The sequence below is a fragment of the Acartia tonsa genome, chromosome 5 (genome assembly GCF_053477335.1).
Source record: "Acartia tonsa isolate MP-2025a chromosome 5, ASM5347733v1, whole genome shotgun sequence".
In the NCBI taxonomy this organism is placed as follows: domain Eukaryota; kingdom Metazoa; phylum Arthropoda; class Copepoda; order Calanoida; family Acartiidae; genus Acartia; species Acartia tonsa.
Genome location: NC_137264.1, coordinates 17,781,011 through 17,798,641, shown reverse-complemented (window position 1 = coordinate 17,798,641; position 17,631 = coordinate 17,781,011). Strand labels below are relative to the sequence as shown.

The window sequence follows — 17,631 nt, the reverse complement described above, 5'->3', positions numbered from 1 at the left end:
AAGGAAACAATAAAATTTGATAATGAATGATTAAAATGTTATGACTTTTTAAGGCGACCATCTATGAGTCCATTTTAATGGCAAACCAACTAGAAACAGAAAAGAACTCGCTGGAGCACGCTATTGTTGCGGTCAACCTCGCCCTTAGGAACATATGTGTTAATATTTTCTAAAGGCTTCTCTCGCTTCCTTAGCCCCCCCCCCCCCCCCCTTTAGATCTATAAAATTTCAAGGAAAATGTTGTTTCTAAAAAGCTAATTTACTAAATGCATACATAGCGGCCAAACGGCTGAACGTACATGTATTGTTGGGTTCTCACATCGATATACATATCGGCTTTTAGCTGCTATTATTTGTCAATAAGAATGTTATTATGCTGGATATTTTGAGTTTTTTTTAGATTTTTAGAACCAATATTACAACTTTTTTCTTTTATTTCCATGACATTACCATAATAAAATTAACGCACACCTGTTTATCAATAGGAATCATAGCGTTCCCGAGATCTTAACTTCACTTCGGCACCCAGCCCTGCATATACCCAAAGTTTACTCGGAGGCGGGCAATCTATACTTTAGCTATCTTAAATTAATTCAAGGAAATTTACCCAAATAAATTTGAAATTAGTAAAGTTACTCTAAAAGTATTATTGTTAGTCTCTAATCCTATATACAAGCACTAGCGGCTACGCCCCTAGAGGCCTCTAGGGGCACTAGAGGAGGGGGAGTCGAATTTGATAACCCAATTTCTTATTTTAGATTTAAAAAAGAAAAAGAGGACTATCCACAAACCAGAGCAAGTGATTCTAAGCATCTTCCAGCATTGACCCATAGTATTTTTTAGTGAATATACTAGGTTTATGTTTAATATTTGCTTTATCGACTAAAAAGTTAGGTTTCACCATGGTTTTATATGAAAAAACTTTGAAATGTAAAGCAATTTTTAAAGCAATATCATCAAATGCTTTGTTGAGTTCAAAGGACAAAATAAAATAACACTGCAGAAAATCATCGAATGTTGTAAATTGCAAAAGTACATTGATTACCTAAACTGTTTACAAGTTACCAACCCTCTTTCTAAATATGCATTTTTAATCACAATAATATGCTTTTGTGTCAAAACTTTTAAACAACAGTTTGAACTCATCAAAACATTCGATGATATTGCACTAAACAATGCTTAACATTTCAAAGTTTTTTTCATATAAAACCATGGTGAAACCTAACTTTTTAGTCGATAAAGCAAATATTAAACATAAACCTAGTATATTGACTAAAAAGATACTATTGGTCAATGCTGGAAGATGCTTAGAATCCCCTGCTCTTGTTCGTGGATAGTCCTCTTTAAAAAAAATATTTTTGGGAGTAAATTTTATTTTAGTTAAAAAATGAAAAAAATTTTTTTTTTTTTGGTGGGAGGGATATTTTTCATTTGGGGGGGGGGGGTTCCCACCCCCCAAGAAAATAGTTATAAACCTTTCCGGGACCTATGAGAATCTACCCTGTTAAACAGAACCCGATCGGTTCAGCGGTTAGCGAGATCCTTAGGTACAGACACACAGATACGCAGACAAACAAACATCCTGTTACTTTAGTATAAGGATTCTCCGTTTGCACAATCAAAGATCGTTCTAGAAAATGCTGTAAACCGTCAGATTTTTTAAACTTTTATTTTAATTTTATATAACTAAACCTACTAGGTATCTCCAGGGAAGGAGAAACATATCTTATTAGTTGCGTTAAATCCTTTGAGTCTTTAATTTTTTATTGATTTGTTCTATCAATGTCAAAACTTATAACCAATAATTTTACTGTGCAAAAAGATAATTTGGTTTTCATGACTTATCGACCATTGTCTCATCTCGCCCCCGAGCCGACTCAACTTTATTCGTAATTTTTTTATGTCCTGTACTCAAAATAGTACAAATCGTAAACTAATTTTTATTTGGCGTAATTAGACGAAAGTGGGGCAGACTTAAACTATGATGGAATCTTCAAACCTGTTTGTTTTCTCAACCTTGTGGCCGAGGTTGGATTAGCAGCCCACAAGAGAGATGAGAACCTGGTACAGAGCGCCCTGGCTAATCCTGAGTTGTATATTCAAGGTAATTGCTTTTGTTGAGGTCATACCTTACTTGATTTTATGTTCATTTTTAAGTTGTGTGTATCGTTTTCTTTACCTGTCATTTTTGCTATTTCTTTCGTTTTTAACGGCTTTTCTAAAAAGAACAGAGATGGGTTTTTGAAAGATGCCGCGTTTTTTCGACAATTTTTTAGACATTGATTGATTGAACGAAGACGATGGGATTTCAACACAGAGTAAGTATACAACATAAGAATTCAAAATTTTAAAATTATTATTTTAGCTATTTGTATAATGTCTAATACAACTTAAATCCATTTTCGCTGCATATTTATTAATGCATCTTTTTAGAGCTGTGTTAGACATTATACAAATGGCTAAAATAATAATTTAAAATTTTGAATTCTCAAGTTATATACTCTGTTAAAATCGTACGGGGCATTGATCTTCAAGATGGAATAAGGTTTTTAACAGAGTATACAATTTAAGTATTCAAAATTTTAAAATTATTATTTTGGCCATTTGTATAATGTCTAATACAGATCTAAAAAGATGCATTAATAAATATGCAGCGAAAATGGATTTAAGTTGTATTAGACATTATACAAATGGCTAAAATAATAATTTTGAAATTTTGAATTCTTATGTTGTATACTCTGTGTTGAAATTTCATCGTCTTCGTTCAATCAATCAATGTCTAAAAAATTGTCGAAAAAACGCGGTATCTTTCAAAAACCCATCTCAGTAATATTTTTTTTCCACGAATGCATAGGTTTTCATGAAAACTGATTTATTTTTCATTTAGATTTGGAAAAGAATTGTATGGAGAAATATAGTGAGGCAATTATACAACAGAGTTCAAAATCTTCAGAATTACTCAGCCATGGAGATATCCAAGATATTGTAGATAGAGTAAACAATGATAATTCTGATTATCTGCACACGTAAGCAAAATAGATTAGATACATAGAGAGATAAATAGATAGATAGGTGGATAGATTTTTCAAATTGATAATGCATAATATTCAAGCCTTAAAATGAAATGAACTTGCAACTTGTATAAATCAGCGTAAAGTTAAATTACTAATGATTATTATAGGTTACACGGTGTAGAGAAAGTGAATACAGCTGTTGAAAAAGGAGGACTCGGTCTTTCTGCAGCCATGCTAACTCTTGGATATAAAATAAACAAGAATGATGAAATTAGGTAAGTAGTAAATAATTGATAGATTGAATATACGACATACGTAGGTAGTTAGATAGATACATAAATTAAAGATTATATAAAAGTGCATCTGACAGATATTAGATAAACAGAGGAGTAGATCCTTAGAAAAGATGGATAGGTAGATAGACATACAACAGCATTATTTTAGAATATGGAAAGATGTACGTACATTTTTATATGTCATATATACTGGGATATTATGATAGGGGGATAATTGTCGTACATTTAGCTTTTAACATGGAACTCGTTTGTTGTCCAGTAAGTTCACCCAGTAGGAGAGGGGGGGATGCGGATGGGTTAGAGGGGCTGGAAGGGAAATTTTCATTATTTTAGTCCGCTGCAAGTTTCACTTTATTAGAGGACATGAAAATCTTGTGTAATATGCAAGTAATAATATATCCAATAGACGACCCAATAGAAATATAGATAAATTAACAAGAATTGAAATTTATTTAGGCTTTTTTCTGAGTTGCTACACTTGAGAAATAACAAGTCACGTATTGAAGAATCTGAGATGTCACTGTGGCTGGAGGATATACAACAAGCTTATAATACACTTCAAGAGCTAAAAAGTAAGGAATTAAAGAATAAAAATATTTATTAGATTTTTGTTAAATATAGGAAAATCATCTCAAATTACATTAAGTTTCACAATGGTTTATGAGAAGAAAAAAAACAAGCAGCCAAAATACCCTCAAATACAAAAAAATTCACAACAAAATATCTCATAAAAGTACATTATTCACTGTCTACACAAATTAAAAATGAATTTCCTTTTGATAAATATTTATCAAAAGCCTAGTATATTCAAGAGAAAGAAAATCACATAATTGACATCCCTGCCGGAAGGTGCATACCTATATCTTGCTTTTGTTTGTACATAGTTCCCCTTTATTTATCTATCTACCTATTTATGTAGTTGAAGCAATAAGCGTAGCTGGTGCTTTGAAGGGTGTCAACAATGCTATAGAGTATAAAGATGCTATTGGGGTTATCTCCTACTTGTTCAACAATTGGCAGCTCTTCAGACTGAACTCAAGGTAAGATCTTGTGTATTTTTTTAGGAATTAGGAATACAAAACGTGAGTCTGTTAACGTAAATCAATTTTCCTCCGTTTAATTTTCTGATTTCACCTACTTCATATTTTCCTTGGAATCACCTTGCTTGGGAGGGGTGGGGGGAAGAGGTCAAAGCTGCTTTTTATGGTACTTAAATGTCAGTTCAATGAGCCATTATAAACTAATGAAAGTTAATTGTTTTTCTGTGCGTATTACCTGGGTGTTAGGTAAAGTAGCACCTAAAGGACATGAGACAACCAACCCTTTTATTGTCTGGGAGTCCTAACTGTGCTTAGTAATAAGTTACGCCTGCTGATTGGCTAATCCTTTCTCATAACCTGCCGCTCGCTTGTTATATCAGTAAATGGCACCATTTGACGTCTCTAGTGTGATACGTAATCGAAGCTGATTTTTGGTATTTTGTAGACCAGAAAGAAAAGATGGCGAAGCAATTTTGGCAGCTCTAGAAAGAAAATTGGCCAATAGAAAGGATGCTTCTCACTCTTGGGTTATCCATTTTTTTGAGGTACAAAGAAAAACTAAATAGATGAATAGATAGATAGATTCGTACAAACCAATACTAAGGATCATCCTATAATACAAAGATCTCGGAAATTGAAGGTCCAAATTGATTTTACTTTTGAGGGAAGCTTTATAAATATCTTGGGGTGAATTAAGCCAATTTTCTAAATTTTCCAAAACTAGGAGTTAAGCAACTAATATTTATAAATAGTTTTGCTGAATAGTTCTACATTAAAGGGAGTGTGAACGTAAAAATTTCTCATCTGATTATCAAATCTTAACATTTTCTAAGCACATTTCACTACACTGATCAACCAAAAACGTCCTATTAACAAAAATATCCAGGAATAATGCCTTGATTTTATGGTATTTTGGGAGGGAAAAAGGAAAAAACAGGGAAAATCTGAACGTTTTTGTTTCTTATAATGTTTGTAGGGATATTTAACTTGTCATATATAGTTGAAACAATTTACTTACTGTTAAGGATTTATTTTATGATATAAAATTGCCAATTAGTTTTTTATAACGTAGTAATTAGATAATAAAGACCTATTTTAAATTCGTATTATTGACAAAAAAATACCTCACTGTCTTCAAAGGGTTGAATCTCATAGGTTATTTAAAATGATAATATCCTTTTTTATTGTGTTGGACAATAAATAACCCACTTTTGAGAATTTGTTTACACTTTTATTAGACTGTTTATAAAGAAATATTGCGTCTTTATTATTTACAAATTTGTAATTAAAGGTGGGCGAGAGATGGACCATCTTAAGTTAATTGGATACTAATAAAAAAAACAGGTTTCTAGCTTTGTTATTGTATTTGGTTTTCAATAAAAAATATTGCTTATTTTATCAATTTCTAAGTAACTATACATTAGTTTAAAGCAAGGATTATGTTAAAAGTCAGCTTAACCGTTAGGAAAAATCATGAACTATGTAAAAAAGTTTAATTTTAGCTATAATGGGAGAAAAAAGCAATTTAATGCACATTTTATATAATACGGAAAATTTCTTCCTTTCCCATTACCTTTTAAAAATCGTCGGAAAAAGCCGTTTTTTAAGCAAACAAAAGCGCCTTTTGCTCTATCTGTGAGATATTATGAATGAGATAATGTTAAGATTTGATATTAAGAAGAGAAAAATTTACGTTCGCAGTCCCTTTAAACCAACTTTTAAACAAACCCCTGTAACCCTTTTATGTGACCGAAATTCGTTGTATTAATGTCAAGAAGTCATATCATAACTCACTTTAGTACAGAGCTGGATCTTTAAATCATTTCAATGGTGATCTAAACCACCCCGCGCGAAATTCAGCCAATCATAGCGGCGCATTTTAAAAATGAGCCGCTGTGATTGGCTGAAATTTCGCGCGGGGTGGTTTAAATCACCATTGAAATGATTTAAAGATCAAGCTCAGATGTTATATAAAATTGTAAAGATATACTTACAACTAGACAGAAAAATAAAAAAATAGTCAAGATTGAGACTTGATGATATTAAAATTTTAGGATGGTAGTAATGTGTATATAGATGTAGAAAACGGTTCTTTGTCCTGGACCGCTCCCCATTGCGCGGGGGAGGGGGCTGCCCTCAGTGTTGCTGATATAAGGAATGTTTTACATATATTTGTTAAAATTTAATATTTTTCATCGATTTTACAGAAAATCACTTAAATCCCAAACCTTCCTGTGTTACTATTGCCTATTCGTCCATTTAAGAGATTGTTCATCTAAAATTCCTGCACTTATTTACAAAAAAATCTGCCAATTAAATTTTAAATATGAACATTGAAAATAGAGAGACAGTGGACGAAGTAGCAGACGGATTGGGAATCTTTCTACAAGAAAAATTTGTCAGATTTCAGGTTTAAGTAACATATTAATTTAAAAAGTTGAATTGCATTGCATATTCTACCGTAGCTAATCAATCTTATTTATTTTCTTTTATGTGCAATAAATGGTATTATTCTATTAAGATAGAAAACAGATTAAAACATACCTATTCTTTATTCCAAGATAATAAATAATGATAAATTTTCCAGTATGGCTTCAAAACCGATCAATTCAGGGATAACCGATCAATTCAGGGATAAGGGATAGGAAACCTGGCCATTTATTAGGTCCCGGCCTAGATTCTAAGGGGATATTGCAACTATTACAAATTCCTATCAAACTGGCGGACGCTCCCAAGTAGCTATCGCTCTAAACCAATAAGAATCGGCCTGTTTTTAACAACCAATCACCAATTGGCGGAAATTTTAGAAGCAGACAATTCTAGAAAAAAATAATGATTTCGTCTGCTACTAAAAAATAAATATAAATGGTGTTAGATCACATTAGCTTAATTATTAATCTGCTTAGAGTTAAACATTAAAAAAGGGCCATATAGAAAAAAACAAAAATAACGGGATTATTTTTTTAAAGAAGGTAGCTACGAATTTTCATTTGGTAGGGTAAAGCGGGGCGAACTCGGTCTTTTTTTCGGTTTTTTGAACCTGCAAATCGTAAAAATTATTTTTTTAAAATGGGACCAAGACCAGTAGAAAGATCTCGGAAAAGTCGATCAGGTCCTAAAAGGACGTAAACCTAGGACTTTGGGAAGTTTGTCAAAATTGATCTCTAAAACGGCACCGACTTCGCCCCGCCTTGAGGCGAAGTCGGTAGGGCATTTTCAAGCTTCGAAAAATCGATGACGTATTGATTTTATTACAGCATGCCCAAAAGGTAAAAGTTGCTAAATGTAATAAAGAGTATGCACAAAAAATTTTATTAAGATAGGTCAATTTTTTTCTACAAAAAAAAATAATTTTTCCGAAGTACGTGAAATTTGACTTTTTTTTCGAAAATTTTTTTGATAAAAAACATAAAAATACTAGTAGAAAAAATAACTTTTTATGACTTTAATGGCCTGATCCTTAAAATTCAGGCAATTTTGAATAGATTTGGCCAAAAAAAAATTAGTTCTATTAGCAAAATTTCCTTAAAAAATCAAGTTGAAAAAAAGAGAAAAGTTTGGCAAAATCTGTGGTCGATTTTCCAGCTTCAAAAAACCTATGACATATTGATTTAATTACAGCATGCCCTAAAGGTTAAAGTTGCTAAATGTAATAAAGAGCATTCACAAAAAAAATTATGAAGATCGGACAATTTTTTTTCCAAAAAAAAAAAATTTTCTAAGTACGAGAAATTTGACTTTTTTTCTCGAAAATTTCACTTTTTTATATAAAATTGAAAAAGTTAGTATAAAAAGTGAAAATACCGAATTCGCCCCGCTTCACTTTTAGTCGATTTAAGAAAAAACTATACAAGCTTTTTTAAAGTTTTAAACGGAAATGGATAGCCTATTAGATTCTTAAAAAGTCCCCTGAAGACGTCTAAGCTCTAGCTCTTACCAGTTTTTGTCCAACTTACTGTTTTTCCGACCGAAGCAAAAAAATCGAAAAAAAACATTTTTGTCGTCCGACTTTAAGACCCAATAAGTACCCTAAAAATTCATCTCACAAAAATTTCATTTTATACTTTATTTAATAAGGAACAAATTTGATTTTATGTTTTTTTCTGTCAGTCGATTAGAACATGGAGAAAAATGTCATTTAATGAAGGTGGTCAAAAAAAATACCGACTTCACCTCAAAACCGAGATCGCCCCGCTTTACCCTACTCACTATTAAAAATGCAAATAATACAAACTAAAATCTGTCTGAGGGAAACCCAACAATAGCTTTCTGACAGTTCAAATTACCAAAGTAAAAGATAAAAAAAATTTGGGAGAGAAAAAACTTCATTTTAACAAAAGCCATTAATATATAGGTTTATAAAAAGTTATGTTTTTTACTTTAAACTAGCTACCTGAATTTGATTCTATACTTTATCTACACACACACACACAGCTTTTTCATTAGCGTTTAGGACGAACCACTGCGCCATCCCAAAACTGGTTTATTAGGCCTAGGCTTGAAATACTACGTTTCCCATCCCTTATCCCTGGATCAATTAAAGACAATTTTTCCCAAATATTAAAATAAAATAAAAATTATGTTATTTTTGTTAGATTGCGGGAAGATGTGATAAATAACTATTGATATATTTGATTTTAGGCTAGAATACGCGGGTATTTGGTGAGACAACGATTTTTCGACATGTTGGATTGGTATGACAGACACACAGCTCAAATTATCAAGATACAGGCAATCTGGAGGGGCAGACGAGCTAGAAAACAGGTAACTACAAGGATAGGACAATGGAAATTTAATTTATATGTAAAGTAACTTGACAAGAAAAAAATGAGAAGACAAATAAATTTTATCTTTTATACCTACTAATATACTCTACTAAGTTACTCTTTTGGCTCTCATGTAAAAATCAGCTTACATACCATCTAATAAAAAACATATTTCAGTTAATGAAAAAGCTTGAGGAAGATATACGAGAGAGAACAAAAGCTTTAAGATTTTTAGGAAAACTTGGAGATGCTAAAAGGTAAAGTAAAGTTTATGTTTTTAGTACTAAAGCTACCTTACAATTTGATTTATCGGTCGGCAATTCCCATGTTTAGTATAATATACATTTGTCATTTCAACTATTTATACCTTAACTGCTTTGAAAATTAGAATACTTATATGAACATTAGAAACGCTTGCCTTGCGCTGCCCCAGTCTGATGGCGGATATACTGGAATTCTTTACAGGTCAGCGTACCTGGGGAGCCTCATATGATGACTTGAAGAACTTAATTCTTATGGACATTTTCATTCTTCTGAAGTATTAATTATCCATAAGCGGTTAATTTCCTGAACAAAATATCTAATTAACTATGGAAAGATAAAAATCTTGCAAATAAATATTTTAAAGGTACTCATTGCTTAGTTATAATATTTCAGAGTTTATAGTTTAACAAACGACATATATACAAGGAATAACTTTGCCCATACTACAGATTTCATAATTAAATAACATAAAAACTTACTAAAGAGTGGCTATATGAGGCTTTTTGATGCTATTTGCTTTGATCGTTGCTGTTGAATGTGCTGAAACAAATAAAATTTCGTTACATGAGTTGCTAATTGAAATTCTCAATTTAAAAGAAAATTTTCAAATAAATTTGTGTACCTCTGTTGGATTTTGATTACAGTTACAAATGGCGATGGATTGAACAGTAAGATACAATCTACAAATAATTCATTATTATATACAATATAGTTATCCTTTAAGTGATAAAATTGAATTTGAAATGAAATTTGTTTGATCAGGACTTTTAACTTTTCAATTTTTTTTTTTTTTTTTATAAATACTTGATTGCTATGGTATTTCTGGAATAGTTGTTCTTTTTTGTTTGCTAAATAACAATTTACCTTAGTTTATTTTGGATGCAAACTTAGTAGGTGCTCAATTGGCAGTTTACATTCTAAACAATAACAAACTATATATATACTATCATGGATTTTTATTTTTATCAAAATTTTGAAACTGCATAGATTTATTGTTAACAAATATTTCGACACTAGTAACCTCAGATAGTTAGGTTTTTTGCTTCTTTTGGCAATTTTTGATACAACAAATGATGAATAACAAAATAAGGGTTTACCTAGAGTTTACTTCCACAAAGCCTTCTCCTTGATTTGGCGGTCGCCTCGGAGTAGGTGGTTTTAACTCTTTTATTGGTTTTACTCTGCAAGAAGGTGTAATTTTTGAGTATTTGATTTAATTTTGTTTGAATTTGGCAAAAATGAAATAAATTTAAAGAAAAGTAAATAAACTATTGCATCACATTGAGTTAATAAAAAGGGCGAGGTAGATGGGCATGGTTGTCCGCTTGGCTGCTGTGTCTCAGGTTTGCCCCTAAATTAAACAGGTTTAACATGCCTTTTTGAATTTTTCTATTTGAAAATTTAAACTCTCTGTAGGCAAATCTTTTACCACTCTTAATGACGTTTTTTATACCTATATAAACAGCGACTGCGCTCCTAGCATTTAGGAGCTCTGTATTCGAAGGGAAGTAAGAGAAGCCTAAAGCTTAACTTATATATGAAAATTAAATAGCCTAAAACCATCCAGGGACCTATAAAAAGCTTTTATAAAATAGAGAAATATATCGGTTCAGCACTTATTGAAATAATAAGCTACAGACAAAAAATACTTTATATAATATGATTATTCTTCTGCGTAGTATTGAGAAGCACGCAATTGTGATCCAACGTGCGTGGCGTGCACATAAACTTAGATCCAACTGGCAGAAAATTCTAGACTCAGGTTGGTATTTAGATGTCCAAGCATTTTTCTGTCTGTTTTTTTTGTTTTTTTGGCGGCTACATGTGTTTACATTCTATTTATACATCCATTTTTAAACATTGAAAACTTCAAAAAATGTCACTCTTAATATTAAAATATCCTTTTCAATAGAATTTATTTTCCAACTTGTTTAAATGTATTTTTTACGACATTATCAAATATTAGTTTTAAATCAGTCGTAAATCTTAATGATACTTTTACTTCTTTATTTTAATATTTTAAATACATTTAGGACTATATTTCGTCTGTTTTTTTTATTTAGCTATCAGTAAACTGTCTATTTAACGCTCTAAACATTTTCAATGTATGTTTATTGTTTATCTATACATTAACTTTTAGGGTTCGCAGACTTAGCAACAGTTGTGAAGCATATCCATTTGCTGGACATAAAAACCAAGGACGCACAAGAAGAATTGGATTTAGCCAGGTATTGTCCAAAAATATTGTAATAATATGGGTTTAAGGGGAGCTACACTCCATTAAATATATTAGTCAGCATAGATTTTTAGATTCATAATGCTAGTTAGAGCTAGCCACAGCTTCTGAATGTACACCTATCTTTTGAAGCTGTTTTAAAGAGTCAGTTTTGGTTTGATCTTGCTACTAGCAAGGTCTCTTTCCTCGGCTTGAACTAAGTGTTCGCTGAGGGGTTATTGCTGCTGACTTGTAGGTAAATCCTCGTCAGTAGCCTTCGGATAAGGCTCATTAATCTCATTACTTGGGGTATAGATTATATAGGTTATAGTCTATTAATCTTAGTACTTGGGGTTTAGATTATATAGGTTATAATCTATAGGTATAACATATAATTATTCATTGCTATCTGTTTGATAAAATACAAAATAATAACTTGCTTATAAGTAATAAATAAACTGATTACAATTAAAGAATTGGTTTGTCTATGGTAAGATTAGCATTTCTATTCTATAATTAACAGGAAGTCTGAACGTCCGTCGACACGACAATATCTATCAGTTTATTTGTTTAAATGAATCTACTCTAAAGTTTACTTTTTCTGTCAGTCTGTAACTCTATAAATGGAAATTTGATTATCTCGGCTGCTATTTAAAATATACTGCTGTTTTTTTAGAAGAAAGCCCTTGAGAAAAAGTATCCAGTATATAACTTTCTTGGTCGGTCCTAATTCTCTCTCATATAATATATTTTTCTCTTCTTTTAGACAATTGAAAATCTGCTCAATAACACGTTTTGGACCCTTGTTTTATCATAGGTATCCAACTACCTTATGAACAAAACTTGAAACTATACCTTTGTTTCAGAGCGAAAGGAGAGTTGACTCAATTGTTAAGAAACAATGAGAAATTGGAGGAAGAGGTGGATGAAATGGATAAAAAGATTGGTCTACTTGTACAAAACAGGATTACTGTACAGGTATAATAGTAAGATACATATTCAAATATATAGACAGATTTTTTTAATAATAGATACATGGATAACATTTTAAATGGGAGTTAAATAGATAGATTTTTTAAATCTATAAAAAGATACCTAGACAGAAAGCCTGATTTCAAGACAGTTAAATTGAAATTATCAGAATAATAGATTAATTCTTATCAATTATAATTGAAAAAAAAGAATGATTGCCTCGTTCATTTTATTTAACAATTTTTTGTTTTTTTATTGTTAATTATAATTTGATAATGTTTAAATATTATTTAGGAAGTTATTGCAGAGAAAAAGAAAGGACTTACTCTTCATAGATCTAAATCTGAGACAGGTACTGGTTTCTTCGATTATTTTATAATTAATGTTTGTAATTTAATTATCGTCCATTGTCCTAACACTGTTTAGTAACACTAATAAGGAATGGCAGAAAAATAGCTTAAAACCATACTTCACAGCCTTTATAAAAATTAAATAGCCTAAAACCACCCCGAGACCTATAAGTAGCTTCACTGTAGAGGAAGACCATATCAGTTCAGCGATTAGCTAGATCTTTCGCGCCAGACAAAAAATTCTTACTACTTTATTTTAGAGGATTGAAAACAATTAAAACAGAATCAAGTTAAAAATAAAAAAGCAAAGGGGTCGTTTCACGAAATGCATTTGAACTTAATTTAGTGAACCGCATATTTTTTGCTAGTTTATGGGTTAAACCAGGGGCGTCCAAGCTTTTTTATTTGGGGGGGGGGGGGGGGGTAAAATTTTTTTAAGGTGGGGGTAATTTGCTTTTTTTTGGGGGGGGGAGGGTAAAATTGCGGCGCCGCAAATTTTTTTTACCCCCCCCAAAAAAAAAAAAAATTTACCAAGGGGGTAAAATTAGCTTGGGGGGGGGGGGTAATTACCCTCGTGAAATCTTTTGGCAGGGGTAAATTTCGTTTATCCCCCCAAAAATTTACCCCCGGGGTAAAATTTTTTGGGGGGTAATCACCCCTTTACCCCCCCCCCCCCTTGGACGTCTATGGGTTAAACTATATCCATATGGCATATATTTGAAAGAATTTAAATTTTCTACCACGTAGTTTTAAAAATATCAAGACTGGAAATCGTCTTTTTGTGATATATGCAATTTAAAAAGACGATTTTCAAGTCTTGATATTTTAAAAACTACGTGGTAGAAAATAAAAATTCTTTCAAATATATGCCATATAAATGTAGTTAAACCAATTAACCAGGAAAAAATATGCGGTTCACTAAATTAAGTTCAAATGCATTTCGTGAAAGTGAAACCACCCCTTTGATTTTTTACCAGTCTCCTTTTTAGTTTTTACAATTATAATAAGGAGGAGTAGGTAGGCATTAATTTTTTTTATAAGAATATTTTTTTATTAATTTCAGGAGGTCATACAATGACAGGTACTCAACGAGGACTGAAGGCTTTGATCAAAGAAAGTCAAGATAGATTAAAGGTAACGTACTATAAAAAAGCGTAGCACCCCTATACTTGTACCATGTACTTACTCCTCCTTTTAAATAGTAAATGCTTGTTTTTGGAGAGTATTTGATTAACAGAATTGCTTAACTTTGTAAAATAAAGGAATGTGATTAAATACAATCTTAAGTAAACAAACACTATCATAAAGTAAAAAATACACAATTTTTTTATTATTTTTTCTTTTTGTTTACCTACTTATTTTGGCGTAAAATACCTATTATTTTATATATTTAATCTATTAAGACAATTTTTATTATTTATTTATGCCAACTTTTAAGTCTCATTTAAAGTATAATTCTATTCTTCATAGTAGTTATTTTTTTTTGTTTGTCTTTTAATAGGGTCAAGCGGGGCATTAACCGGTAAGGGGCATTACCGGTAATTTTTTACCCACCTTCAGAAAATGACATTTTTCTCCATGTTCTAGTCGACTGACAGAAAAAAACATAAAAGCAAATTTGTTCCTAATTAAATTGCCTACAAAAAAGTATGAAATGAAATTTTTGTGAGATGAATTTTAAGGGTACTTTTTGGGTCTCAAAGTCGGACGAAAAATTTTTTTCTTCAAAATTTTTTTCACCTAGGTGTATAAAGATCGACCTACACAAAAATTGGTAAGACCTAGAACTGATCCGTAAAAACCTTTTGAACTAAGAATTGCCCGCTCTTTCCAAATCCGTTGAGAGCTTAAATGTAGAGTTAATATTTTTTTCAAAAATGACCAAAGTTCGCGCGGGGTATTTTTCGGTAACGTCGAAAAAAAAATTCAAATTCGATTTTTAAGATCAATTTTCAGGTTTTCTTTTGTAAAATCTAAAATTCAATATGGGCTTTTTAAGAATTAGGCCAAAAAGTGAATAGAACAGGTTTTTTTATATAAAAAAATTTAAATTTTATTTTTTAAGAAAATTTTTGTGAGAAAAAAATCGAAATTTCTCGTCTTTTAAAAAAAAATGATTTTTGACATAGAAGGAATAGTCCGATCTTTATGAAAATTTTTGTGGATAATCCCTATAACCTATACTAATTATGATTATTCATGTTTGACTGGCCGTTTGGCCGTTTTTCATCGATTTTTTTTAGGTTGAAAAGACGTTACCCACAATGCCCCACCGTGGGGCATTTATCGGTAATTTCTTTGAGTCCAATTATGACAAACTTCTAAAAGTCCTAGGATAACGTCCTATTAGGACCTGATAGTCCTTTCCGTAAGCTTTCTAATGGTCTTGGTCCCATTTAAAAATATTAATATTTACCCCATTTTTTTTTCAAAAAACCAAAAAAATTACCGGTAATGCCCCGCCTCACCCTATCTTGCTAAATAATTAATCTATTGCATTTTTCTTTTTATGAAGATTCATACAGGTCCTGGGATAGTTTTAGGCTATTTATTCTAACATTTTTTTTACTCCCAAGATGCTTGGCCATCAGACGCTACTATGTTAAGTATACCTTTATTTTTAGGCCTACCAACACATGTTTTATCTGCTTCAAACAGACCCCAACTATGTCGCAAGGAAATTCACATTCAATTTTAAAAACTTTAGTTATATTTTACAATATATATTTGGGGATTTTTTAGAGTTTTTCTCTCAGTATGACATGTAAATTTAAAAGAAATCAAACTGGTAGCGCATTTAGCAATAGGTTTTTTTACTCTAGATAGGTTTTTCAGGCATAATCTGTGCAACTTTAAGAACAATTTCTATCAGATTACAATCTTTGTTTACATGAAAATATTAGAATCGAATAAAGCCCTTATTTGCAAAATATTATATTTTATTTCATAAAAAAAGAATATGTGCCCTGTGGTATAGATCTTATGCAACACACAGTCTAGACAAACATCTATTGAATGTGCACGCTGTAATAGGTTAATGTTCGTTAGCCCGTCTCCGAAACCAAAATTTATAGAAACCCTGATCTTTACACTGTATAACTTTGGTGGAAATAGGGATGTAGAAAATTAAATGGTATTAAATAAGATACCAAAAAATATTTAGTAAATAATCATTAATTTTAAGTACGCTCATTTCTCGTTTACTATACTTAAGAATAAGCATAGCAATGGTCTATGGTTGTATGGTGTAAGTTAAATGGAGATAAACTAATTGTCCTGCAAAATTTTTAAAAAATTATATCTTTCAAATGGAACTCGTTTTTTAATTGTGGCCTCTTTTTAAAATAAAATGCTCTATGTGATAAAAAAAGATGGTACCTACTTAAAATTTTCTTCTTAACCCTCTGTAGACGAGAAGACTATTTAATTATATAATTTTCTACTTAACCCTCTGTAGACGAGAAGAATATTTAATTTTGAAGTTATTCCGCACGGCTCTCCATCATGAGATACAAACCAAAGTGACCAGCCTCGAGGAAATAGTCAAAAATACACCCTTGGTTCTTAAACTTGTAGTCAATTATAACAGGTAGAATAGGTCAATTATTATTAGTCAAATATAGTTAAATTAAGACTTATATGAACTTTAGCTGATAATATTCTGTTTCTTTAATACTAAAAGTGCAATCAATCTATGTTAGAGAATGTTTCAAATCTGTCTGTTCAGCTTTACTTTTATGTAAGATTTTTTTTCATTAAGGCTCCGAAACCAATCAATATCCGTTAGATTAGAACCGGTTCTCAGCCATACTGAAAAATCATGTTTAGCGCCGTATTACAAACAATATTCCACGAATATTAACATAAAAATAATAAAATTGTTAGCCCGGTTTTTTATTTTAATATCCGCGGAAAGCTGTCTATAATACGATACGATAAAACAAAGCATTTAGATATCACCGGAACCACACCCTGCGAAGGTTGCTAAGCCCTCTGATCCAAATGGTTATGGAGGATAAACATCTGAAGATAAACACTGGACCTGTTGATGTGTATAAAAGCTGGATAAGTCAGGTGAATTTCAATTGAACCTAAAGCTTTTCATTATCGCTTCGAAAACTATCAATATTCGGTGGATTAGAATCGGTTCTCAGTCATATTGAAAAATTGTCTATAGCATCGTAATATCCAGCTTTCTACGAATATAAAAATATATCCTCGTAAAGCGATAAATATCTACTCATACTTTATGGTGCAGTGGTTGTTACTGTAGTAGCCCTGATTTTCTACAGTATAACATCAGATGCACATGAAGATTAGTAGTGAGAATAATTTATCTATCTACTTATTTTTTTATTTTTATCTATCTAGATTGAAAGTGAGACAGGATCTCCAGCAGGAATGCCGTACGAGGTCACACCAGAAGTTGCGCTGGAATATGAGGAGGTTCAAAAAAGATTGGACCGTTCCATAAATTCACTGAAGAGATATACAAAGTTATTTTTGGCTTCTATCATCAAGACCAAGTTGCCGTACAGTATTCTTTATATGGCAAAGGTACATTCATTAACTTTCATCTTTTTTAGAAATCTATAGTATACTTAATGGATGTATAAGGGGGGGGGGGGGAAGTTCTGACACATTTGCGTAAACGGTGAGTATAGGCTTTATCTTTGGACTGAGAGGATAGGTTATTAGGGATAAAATCATTCTT

At 31.4% G+C, this 17,631-nt stretch overlaps 1 protein-coding gene across 1 annotated transcript in view; it reads left to right on the top strand.

The window, feature by feature from the left end:
* The window catches only part of LOC145318894 (ras GTPase-activating-like protein IQGAP1), a 31,975-nt gene that overhangs the window by 4,281 nt on the left and 10,063 nt on the right, over positions 1-17,631 (top strand). The window contains exons 9-30 of the mRNA XM_080160573.1: positions 55-151; positions 489-598; positions 1,958-2,104; positions 2,888-3,026; positions 3,182-3,289; positions 3,767-3,882; positions 4,230-4,350; positions 4,796-4,895; positions 6,405-6,505; positions 6,694-6,760; positions 8,992-9,114; positions 9,294-9,373; positions 11,060-11,142; positions 11,521-11,608; positions 12,462-12,573; positions 12,862-12,919; positions 13,981-14,051; positions 15,542-15,595; positions 15,952-16,031; positions 16,375-16,506; positions 16,871-16,991; positions 17,289-17,474. Of these exons, the coding sequence (XP_080016699.1) occupies positions 55-151; positions 489-598; positions 1,958-2,104; positions 2,888-3,026; positions 3,182-3,289; positions 3,767-3,882; positions 4,230-4,350; positions 4,796-4,895; positions 6,405-6,505; positions 6,694-6,760; positions 8,992-9,114; positions 9,294-9,373; positions 11,060-11,142; positions 11,521-11,608; positions 12,462-12,573; positions 12,862-12,919; positions 13,981-14,051; positions 15,542-15,595; positions 15,952-16,031; positions 16,375-16,506; positions 16,871-16,991; positions 17,289-17,474 (2,294 nt within the window). The remainder of the gene's footprint in view (positions 1-54; positions 152-488; positions 599-1,957; positions 2,105-2,887; positions 3,027-3,181; positions 3,290-3,766; positions 3,883-4,229; positions 4,351-4,795; positions 4,896-6,404; positions 6,506-6,693; positions 6,761-8,991; positions 9,115-9,293; positions 9,374-11,059; positions 11,143-11,520; positions 11,609-12,461; positions 12,574-12,861; positions 12,920-13,980; positions 14,052-15,541; positions 15,596-15,951; positions 16,032-16,374; positions 16,507-16,870; positions 16,992-17,288; positions 17,475-17,631) is intronic.